This window comes from Gekko japonicus, unplaced genomic scaffold (assembly GCF_001447785.1).
Source record: "Gekko japonicus isolate JY-2015 unplaced genomic scaffold, Gekko_japonicus_V1.1 scaffold3352, whole genome shotgun sequence".
NCBI lineage: Eukaryota > Metazoa > Chordata > Lepidosauria > Squamata > Gekkonidae > Gekko > Gekko japonicus.
In genome coordinates this window covers 29,367-40,133 of record NW_015160328.1, presented here as the reverse complement: position 1 = coordinate 40,133, position 10,767 = coordinate 29,367, and the positions used below count along the sequence as shown (strand labels likewise).

Below are 10,767 nucleotides of genomic sequence, written 5' to 3'. Positions count from 1 at the left end.
GAGAAGAGTTTCCGACTTCAAAATCCCAAGCCTGGCCACGGGAGGGCGCATCTGCACTGCTTGGACCCCCATGTCCCAGGGGCGAGGGGAGGCGCGCAAGATTTTTGTCGATTCTCCAATTCCCTCTCGGATTCTCCCTTCCGGAGCCAAACAGTCCTTTCAGGTCTGCTCACCAGTTCAAAGGACAAAAATGCAGAAAGCTTTTGGGTTCCCACCAGAGCACTTTGCCCACGGATGCTGCAAGACAGCGGCTGAATGCACAGAGCGAATGGGGCCCCCGGGGGGCGCGGGCGAGCCTTCGGCAACCCCAAACGACCCCGGAACGTGGAGCAGGAATAAATACAGTTTTGACAGGGCACAAACAACAGAGGAGGAGGGAAATGTCAGCCTCGTTAGTAAAAAATAATTAACATTTGACTATTCCATGTCATATAAAAATAAACATATATAAAACCAAACTGCTAGATTATGGCACTGCAGGAGTTCTGAAGAAAAGAGAAAGAAACCGGGTGTGGGGGGGTGGTCGAAGGAACATTTATACTGTGCATATCGGTCATTGTGCCAAAAGAGAGAGAAAGAGAGAGAGAGAGAGAGAGAGAGAGAGAGAGAGAGAGCAAAAACTTTGAAACACTGAGTGGAAGAAGTAAAAGGGCTAGATGGCAGGGCAGTGAAACCTGGGCAAGGTGAGGGCTGAAGTTTGGAGAAAGGGATCTACGCTCCCTCTAAGCTGTGGAGTCTTGCGAGCAAAAATTCCACTTTGTGAGCTACTGGCATTTAAGTTGTGAGTGAGCGATTTGGCTACAGCATCAATTAGTTTGCTCTGGAGCTCTCTTTCCTGAGCTAAGACAACAATGTGTGAGCCAGAGGCTAAAAGACTGTGAGCTGGCTCACACTAACTCAGCTTAGAGGGAACACTGAAGGTGGTATATTCCTTTCTGGGGTGCTGCTGAAACGGACACGTGGAGCGCACACCTGAGAGAGGAAGGGGGGCTAGGGGGATTCTTCCGCACCCTGCCTGAGGCACTTCTGTCCCCCCCCCCGGTCTCTGAACGCCCCCATGGCGCCTCCCAGTAATACGTTCCTAGGCCTCCCTGTTGCACAAACAGGTATGGAAATGACGACGGCTCCAGAGCCCGTACAGTAGATAGGGGAGCAAATGTTAAATGTGATTTTCCGCCTGCAGGGCAGGGGTGGGGGGGAAGGATTGGGTCAGCTACATCCAGGGGAGGTTTACCTGCCCTGCCTCAAGAGAGGAGAGACACAACAAAGAAGAAAGAAACCCACAGGCAGAAGAAAAAGAGGCACTGTTCGTGTGCGGAGGCCGTCCAGCTTCCGGAACCCTCGGGGGAGGGGGGGGAACCCCTCCGAAGGTCTCCCAGACGTATTCCAGTTATAGCTGCTACAGAAGAGAGTCAGTATCAACGCAAAGTCTAGCTTGCCTACTGCTTGTAGTGGTAACCTGCAGAAAGAAAAGAGAAATATTGCATCAGCCTGAGTGGCAGAGTGGTTGGAGCTAGCACCGATTTGGGACACCCAGGTCTGAACGCCCCCACTCTGCTACGGACAGTCGCTGGAGGACACTGGGCCAGTGGCGCAGTTTCAGCCTCGCCAACCTCATAGGGTTGTTGTAAGGGTGGAATAGAGAGATGAAAAAGGCTTCAAAAGGGAATTGGATAATCATCTGGAGCAGAGGTCCATCAGTGCCTATTAGCCACAAGGTATGGATAGGAACTCTCGGTCTGGGGCAAGGGATGCTCTGTATTCTTGGTGCTTGGGGGGGGGGGGACAGTGGGAGGGCTTCTAGTGTCCTGGCCCCACTGGTGGACCTCCTGATGGCCCCTGGTATTTCTGGCCCCTGTGTGACACAGAGTGTTGGACTGGAGGGGCCATTGGCCTGATCCAACACTGGCATCTCTTATGTTCTTACGTTGTAAGCTGCTTGGGGCCCATTCTGGGGAGAAGAGCTGGATAGAAACGTACATAAGCCAATGGACATTTTCAATGGACATTTCCAAGCGGAGGAGGCTGGACGACCATCTTTCGGGTCTGTTGTAGGTATGTAGGGCTCTCTTTCAGCTACGCTCCTGCAGAGTGTAGGGGGTCCCTTCCTGCTCTAACATTCTATGATTCTAAGAGCACTATGGTTAGCAAATCCCAGGGATTCTGTTTCTACATCCTGGAATCCTAAAATCCCAGAGTTGGAAGGGCCCATTCAGGCCATCTAGTCCGACCCCTCCTGCTCAATGCAGGTTCAGCCGCTGCTTCAAGACCGCCAGGGAGGGGCAGCTCACCACCTCCCCAGGCAGCCGATTCCACTGTGGCACAACTCTTGAGTGTCAACAAGTTTCCCCTAAGATCCAGCTAGTATCTTTTAACCCATAATTTAAACCGATTCTTGCGAGTCCTCTCTGCTGCCGACAGGAGAGACTCCCTGCCCTCCTCTGAGTGACGCAGCCCTTCAAACACCTCAAGAGAGCCATCCTGTCCCCCCTCGACCTCCTCTTCTCCAGACTTTACCTTCCCAAGTCCCTCGGCCTTTCCTCGGAGGGCTTCTTGGTCTCCAAGCCCCTGACCATCCTCCTCGCTCTCCTCTGCACCCGCTCCCTTCTCCCCACATCCCTTTTTGAAGTGAGGCCTCCAGAACTGGACACAAGACTCCAGGTGCGGCCCGACCAATGCAGTGTACAGCGGGACTATCATCTCCTGTCTCCTTTGGGATTCAAGCTCCGGATATCTCCTGCATGTGGATGTTTGGAGGGGGCCCGGGTGGGGCTGCCTGTATTTTAGGTCCAGTTTTGCTGCCCCAAACAAGAGGCACCCACCCTGCCTCCCGGCACCAGCCCTCTGCCAGATGTTTCCAGGCCACATCCCTCCGACACTGCTGTGGGGACGCCGCTTGGATCCTACTGGTGGGCAGCGTAGGCCCAGGAGAAAATGCTCATCACCTCACCGGCCACTGACAACCAGCTGAGCCCCTTCAGGGCATACCCCCCCCCCCCCCCCCCTCCTTTCTTAATGCAGTCTTAGGATGCATTAACAGAAGCATTGTGTCCAGATCACGGGAGGTGGTTGTTCTGCTCTATTCTGCTATGGTCAGGCCCCACCTGGAGTCCTGTGTCCAGTTTGGGGCACCACATTTGAGGAAGGATGTTGACAAGCTCGAGCGTGTCCAGAAGAGGGCAACCAGGATGGTGAGAGGGTTGGAATCCAAGTCTTACGAGGAAAGGCTGAAAGAGTTGGGTCTGTTTAGCCTGGGAAAGAAAAGGCTTAGAGGGGACATGATTGCAGTCTTCAAGTATTTGAAGGGCTGTCATGTAGAAGACGGAGCAGATCTATTCTCTCTTGCTCTGGATTGCAAGACTAGATCTGGACCGCGAGGGAGTCAATACTGGCTCAATATCAGGAGAAACTTCCTGACTGTCAGAGTGGTTGAGCAGTGGAACAGACGGCCTTGGGAGGTGGTGGATACTCCTTCGTTGGACGTTTTCAAGCGGAGGCTGGACGACCATCTTTCGGGTATGTTGTAGGGCTCTCTTTCGGCTCTGCTCCTGCAGAGTGCAGGGAGTTGGACTAGATGACCTGCAAGGTCCCTTCCAACTCTCACATTCTATGATTCTTCACCAGCTGTCCCCCTCCTCTGCTTGGGAGGCACATCTGGAGAACCAGCCTCGCCCTCTTTTCCTGCGGGAGCCGCCCAGCCCGGCTTGGGTGGTCTCAACCTCGTCCCGACAAACCTCCCACCCTTCTGGCAACTGACTGGGGAAGCGGGCATAAAAGCAGAGCTGAGAGCCACGCGGGCCGACCGACGCCAGCCTTCCACTTGGCCCCTTCCTGCTTTTGAATGCCCCCCCCCCAATCTGGCATCTCGCGCAGGAGAACTGGGACGCCTCCTCACCTTTATGAGAAGAGTCCGGCTTGGGGCTTTGATGAGCCGAGATCTGTGGGCCGGCCGGACTGCCCAGGTGGCCGAAGTCGTCCGTGGGAGGCGGTGGTGGCCTGGGGGAGGGAGAGAGACGGAGAGAACCGTTAGGGGAAAACATGAGCAGATACCACACCCCCCGGCCTCTTCCTTTTCTCATGATGGATTTAGTGGATGACACATCTCTCCTTATATATAATTGAATAGTGGGTGCCAAAGTTCTAAAATGCACTCCTTTAGTGTATGGACGCTGGCTGGGTTGACTGGCTGCTTTGTGCAGTCCCGCCCAGTGTTTCAAGGTCTTTTGCATATGGAAGCTGATTGGACTTCACTGCATTCCACACCTCAAACTCACCCCCCTCCCCGCAAGGCAGTTGGAATGTCAGTTGCATATGGAACCTTCAAGGTCTTTTGCATATGGAAGCTGATTGGACTTCACTCCATTCCACACCTCATACTCCCCCCCAGACAAGCTGTTGCCAGTCTCCAGGTGACAGCTGGAGAGATCTTAAAGCTTTGGTGCTACTTCAAAGTTCCCCAGGAGCCCAAAACAGAGTAGTGTTTTGGAAAATCTTTAGGAATTGTTTGGTGCATTTACGATGGGGCTCCTGGGGAACTATTGTTGCCAATCTTGGCCCAGCAGCCATCAAACCATTCTCTTCAACCCCCTGCTGTGCAGCTGACTTTCCCCTAGGGTTGCCAATCTCCAGGTGGGACCTGGAGATCTCCCACTGTTACAATTGATCTCCAGATGACAGAGATCAGTTCCCCTGGAGAAAATGGATGCTTTGGAGGGTAGACCCTATGACATTATACCTGCTGAGTCCTTCCGCTCCGCCCAATGCTGCCCTCTACAGAATCCACCCCCCAAACCTCCAGGTATTTCCCTCCTTAGAGCTGGCAACCCTACATTCCCCTCAGTGCCTGTTGGTAGGCAACTAAGCTTGGTCCTGTCACCTACTTTGGCCTTTGGGAGAAAACACATTGGGGCCAGTCCTGATAGGGTTGCCAACTCCAGATGGGAAATTCCTGGAGATTTGAGGGATGGAGCCTGAAGAGGGTGAGGTTTGAGGAGGGGTGGGACCTCAGACAGGTACACTGCCATAGACTCCACCCTCCAAACCAGTCAGTCCCACATAGGGAACCATTGTTGCCAATCTCCAGGTGAGGGCTGGAGAGCACTCAGTATTACAACTGCTCTGCAGAAGGGAGGGCAGAAGTCAGCTGAAGTCAAAGGGGCAGATAATGGTAGGTTGGTGGCTAGCTGGGAAGGAGATGGGGTTGCCAACTACATGCTGACAAATTCCTGGGGATTTGAGGGGTGGAGCCTGGAGAGGGTGGGGTTTGCAGAGGGGTGGGACCTCAGACAGGTAGAATGCCATAGACTACACCCTCCAAACCAGCCACTTTGTCCTGGGTAACAATTGCTGCCAATCTCCAGGTGAGGGCTACAGATCACTCACAATTACAACTGCTCTTCAGGTAGCAGAGATCAGTTCCTCTGGAGAAAACAGTGGACTCTGTCATTATACCCTGCTGAGGTTACCACAGCAAATTGACACTGTTTGCCCAAAGCCAGAGCACTCCCCCAGAGTCTCTTTCTAGATTCCGTTGTATTGCTTTCATAACGGGCTTTACTGCTAGTTTTTTATAAAGACGGATCCAGGAAGTCTTGGTCTGCAGTGGAAGAGCCACATCCGGGTCCAGGACCTCCTTAGAGACCGACAAGAGTTTTGGGGGGATGAGGTATAAAGACTCAAGGCTCCCTTGGTATCCGAGGAAGGGAGCTTTGCCTCTTGAAAGTTTACACACCCCAAAAATCTTAATGATCTCTAAGATGCTACCAGACTTGAATTCGGCTCTTTTTCATGAACAAACACTCTTAACAGTTAAGTAAATAAGCAAACAGATGGGAAAAGAAGAGGAGATTGGATTTACACCCTGCCCTTCACTCTGAGCCTCAGAGCGGCTTACAATCTCCTTTCCCTTCCCTTCCCCACAACAGATAGACACCCTGTGAGGTAGGCGGGGCTGAGAGAATTCTAACAGAAACTGCTCTTTCAAGGACAGCTGTTATCAGAACTACGTCTTGCCCCAGGTCATCCAACAGGTGCAAGCGGAGGAGGAGTGGGGAATCAACCCCAGTTTGGTGCAGTGGTTTACTGCGCAGACTCTAATCTGGGAAAACCGGCTTTGATTCCCCCACTCTTCCACTTGCACCTGCTGGATGACCTTGGGCAAGCCGTAGTTCTGACAAGAGCTGTTCTTGAAAAAGAACAGTTTCCGTCTTGAAAAAAAGCTCTCTCAGCCCTGCCTACTTCACAGGATGTCTGTTGTGGGGAGGGGAAGGGAAAGGAGATTGTGAGCCGCTTTGAGACTCCTTTGGGTAGTGAAGGGCAGGGTAGAAATCCAATCTCTTCTTCTTTTAATCTGGGAGAACCGGGTTTGATTCCCCCACTCCTCCACTTGCACCTGGCTGGATGACCTTGGGCAAGCCACAGTTCTGATAAGAGCTGTCCTTGAAAAAGAGCAGTTCCTGTCAGAGCTCTCTCAGCCCCGCCGACCTCCCAGGGTGTCTGTTGTGAGGAGGGGAAGGGAAAGGAGTTTGTCAGCCACTCTGAGACTCCCTTGGGTAGTGAAGGGCAGGGTATAAATCCAATCTTTTCTTCTTCTTCTTGCCAGATCCAGATTTGGAGATTCCTGGAGATATGGGGGTGGAACCTGGGGAGGGCAGGGTTTGGAGATTGAAGGAAGCTCAGTGGGGTATAATGCCAGAGAGTTCACCTCTGTTTCCTCTAGAGGAACCGTAGTCTTGAGATCACTTGTAATTCTAGGAGAGCTCCAGAACCCAACTTTGAGGTTGGTAACACTAATCCAAAAACATCTGCACAGAAAGAACGGCCTCTTGTCCTCTGGGGTATAAAAACCAATCTCCTTCTTCGCCTGTCGGAGGAGTTTGGTGTAGTGGTGGAGGGCCAGTTTGGTGTAGTGGTTAAGTGCGCAGACTCTAATCTAGGAGAACGGGGTTTGATTCCCCACTCCTCCACATGCAGCTGCTGGTGTGACCTTGGGCCAGTCACAAGTTCTCTCAGGAGCAGTCCTCGAAAGAGCTCTCTCAGCCCCACCTACCTCACAGGGTGTCTGTTGTGAGGAGGGCAAGGGAAAAGAGTTTGTGAGACGCTCTGAGACTCCTTCGGGTAGTGAAGGGCCATGGGGTATAAATCCAATTTCCTCTTCTGCTTTGTGGAAGAACAGCGACCCAAAGCCTAAAGGCTGCTTTGCTCGGGTTACCAACCTCCAGGTGGGGTCTGGAGATCTCCTGGGGTTATAACTGATCTCCAGGCAACACTTATCAGTTCTGCTGGAGAAAATGGTGGGTTGACTTTACGTCCTTTTAGCCCACTGAGCGACACCCTCCCAAATCTCCAGGAATCTTCCAGCACTGAGTTGGCAGCCCTGTTCTTCAGCCTTGGGCCTAGGATCGTGACAAGTTCAGACACACCTTTAATATACGAGCGCGACGGCATATAAGGAAAACATATATAAAATGTTTTTCAGGTGGCATTGGACCCCTGCTAAAGTTGCTAAATGCTTCCCGAAAGCATCAAATATCTGTTGGAGATGCGGCAGGAATATAGGATCATACCTGTCCTCCACATTTGGTGGAGGTGTGACAAAATACAAAACTTTTGGGGGGGAAATCAATAAAATATTTTCAGATATATTTAAAATCAACATGCCATTAACACCAGAAACGTATTTGTTAAATATGATCCCGGATACAATAAAGGACCACAACCATAGTTTATTAACAGCAGCAAGAATTATGATAGCTAAGCGTTGGACGTCTAAAGTCATACCATCTATAAGAGAACTTAAACACAAAATTCTGGAAATAGCTGAAATGGACAAACTGAGCATAGCGTTAAGGAACAAACCAGAGGACCTTTCTTGGGACAGATGGGAAATAATTTATACATAGCTGAACCTGAAGAAGATATAGTAGAACTGAGATTAAGCTAGTAAAAGATATTGGACGACAAAAGAGAAGGATGAATTTCATATTAAGAACTGTATAAGTATTACATAGATATCTGTACATATTTTTGTGAAATGAAAACTGGGGGGGGGCACACATTTACCAGCCTTGGGGGAGCAACGTTCTGGTGCAAGCCAGAAACATAGACCCACCCAATGTTTTACCCCAGCCTAGTCAGCCGGGGGCCTCTGGGGGAGGAAGGTGTCCATGGAACCTCTCCAACTCTTACCGTGTCGGTTTGTCGCTCCTGTGCCTGTGACCTTCGTGACCTTCTCTGGTCCTCGGGTGCACCAACTCATGTGTATCGTGCTGGGCAGAGAGAAGAGAGGAGGACATTTAAGTTCACTGTGATCAGTCGGAGGACCAACAAGGACCCTATCGACATACGACTGTAAGAGAAGCCAGTGCTGGATCAGGCCAATGGCCCCTCCAGTCCAACACTCTGTGTCACACAGTGGCCAGAAATACCAGGGGCCCTCAGGAGGTACACCAGCAGGGCCAGGACACTAGAAGTCCCCCCACTGTTGCCCCCCACCCTCAAGCACCGTGAATACAGAGGATCCCTGGCCCCAGACTGAGAGTTCCTATCTATACCTTCCACTGCTCAACCACTCTGACAGTCAGGAAGTTTCTCCTGATATTTAGCCGGTAACGACTCCCTTGTAATTTCCACCCATTAGATCTAGTCTTGCAATCTGGAGCAAGAGAGAGAATAGACCTGCTCCATCTACTACATGACAGCCCTTAGATACTTGAAGACTGCAATCATGTCCCCTCTAAGCCTTCTCTTTCCCAGGCTAAACAGACCCAACTCTTTCAGCCTTTCCTCATAAGACCTGGATTCCAACCCTCTCACCCTCCTGGTTGCCCTCTTCTGGACACGCTTGAGCTGGTCAACATCCTTCCTAAAATGTGGTGCCCAAAACTGGACACAGGACTCCAGGGGAGGCCTGGAGATGCTAACGGCCTCCCTCAACCACAAATACCAGCCCCCAGTGAACAAGAGAGGCAGCACCAACGGGGCCGGCGTGGGGCCATCCCAGGCACAAGCTAACAGCCTCCCTGCAGGGCAAGTGGGCAGCCGGCAGCCCACCTCACTAGCCAGGGGCTTCACCCACCTACCTTCCAGTCCTGGTCCTGCCTCCTCTTGTCCAAAGACGGCTTCTCTCGCTCCTTGGCTTTTCTGTACGCCGCCTTCTCCTCCGCCATCAGGAGGCGAGCGATTTCCTGAAGAAACACACAAATGGGGGTTGCTGCTTTGAAGGAAAGGGCGCTCGGCCACCGCCGTGGGCGTTGGGACCCAGGCAAAGAGAGCCGGATGAAGAATGGCCAGGCCAGGAGTGGCATATGCAAATAAGTTATGCTGGGGTCCCTCCTACTTGTCTTAAAGAGCCAGTTTGGTGTCGTGGTTAAGTGCGCGGTCTCTAATCTGAGAGAACCAGGTTTGATTCCCCACTCCTCCACTTGGAACTGCTGGATGACCTTGGGCAAGCCACAGTTCTGATAAGAGCTGTTCTTGAAAAAGAGCCGTTTCTGTCAGAGCTCTCTCAGCCCCACCTGCCTCACAGGGCCTCTGTTGTGGGGAGGGGAAGGGAGAGGAGTTTGTAAGCCGCTCTGAGACTCCCTTTGGGTAGTGAAGGGGGGGGATAAATCCAATCTCCTCCTCCTCCGCCTCCTCTTCTTCTTCTTCCTCCACTCGCACCTAGCTGGATGACCTTGGGCAAGCCGTAGCTCTGATAAGAGCTGTTCTTGAAAAAGAGCCGTTTAGACAAGGAGCAACCTTAGCTCTCTGGACCTGCCCCCTCCCCTCCCGTCTACTGAAAACTCTCTTGGGAGCTCCCTGTCTGCACACACAAGTCCCATGTAGAGAAAGATCCCTGGGGGACTGTCCCGTGTAGGGTTGCCAGCCTCCAGGTGAGGCCTGGAGGTAGTTAGTTTTATGATTGCGGTCTTAAGACCAACAGACAGAGTAAGCACAATACGGGAGGGAGAGAAAACCAGTCGTAATATACAAAAATAGAAATCTGAATTGAAGAACTTTTAAAATGCGATTCCCGCAATCTAAGAATGAATGCGCAAAACTCAGCGACTGAATGTGTCATCTCTGCGTGCTTCTCTGATAGGGGCCAGTGAAGCCTTGCTTTCTTGGTGTTAATGTGCCCAGGTGTCCTGTCGACTAATGGGGTGGTAATTTTAAGACGAGCCTCCTTGTAAAATGGACTGCTGAAGAACATAGAGGAATTTCAGACAGACGATATAATCTGGAAGAGGAACGGTTCCCAAACGGTTTCAGGTCTGTCATTTCAGACAGAACCGTTTTAGAACGGGTTCCCTACCAGAATATATTTGTAATTTCACACACAAACGCTTCTGTCCCATTTAGGAAACGGGGCTGAAGCGTTTTACCTGTCAACCGCTTCCAAGTAGTCTTCAGTTTCCTCTCCCAGTTCCGATGCGCTTTTTCCTGCCGTTTACTTTATAGCGCTATAGCGCTTTAACAGAACAGCAGTATATCAACGCCATTGGATTGGCTGGAGTGTTTTGTTGTAGTGCTATAGCGCTATAAAGCAAACTTCTTTTTTTTTTTTTAAGCCGGAGATTGCCCACGCGGGTGAAAAACGGTGGGGTTTTTGATCCATGACAGATCAAAAACGCCTTCAAAACGGGTTAAAAAAGGTAATGTGAAATTCCTCATATGCTCTACCGATTCGACCTCACTTAAAAGGCATGGGCATAGCCTTTCAGAGTAGGGGTTTTTATTGTACCTGCCTTGAATAACCACAGATGGAAAGGCAGAACATCTAGCTAG

General features: G+C 51.3%; 1 protein-coding gene across 1 annotated transcript in view; it reads right to left on the bottom strand.

Annotated features, from left to right (window-relative positions):
• Positions 1–1,029: 1,029 nt before the first annotated feature.
• The window catches only part of CCDC50 (coiled-coil domain containing 50), a gene marked incomplete at its 5' end in the record, with an annotated part of 39,061 nt that continues 29,323 nt past the window's right edge, over positions 1,030–10,767 (bottom strand). Inside the window, 4 exons of the mRNA XM_015417035.1 lie at positions 1,030–1,459; positions 3,896–3,996; positions 8,188–8,267; positions 9,081–9,185. Coding sequence (XP_015272521.1) covers positions 1,440–1,459; positions 3,896–3,996; positions 8,188–8,267; positions 9,081–9,185 — 306 coding nt within the window. The remainder of the gene's footprint in view (positions 1,460–3,895; positions 3,997–8,187; positions 8,268–9,080; positions 9,186–10,767) is intronic.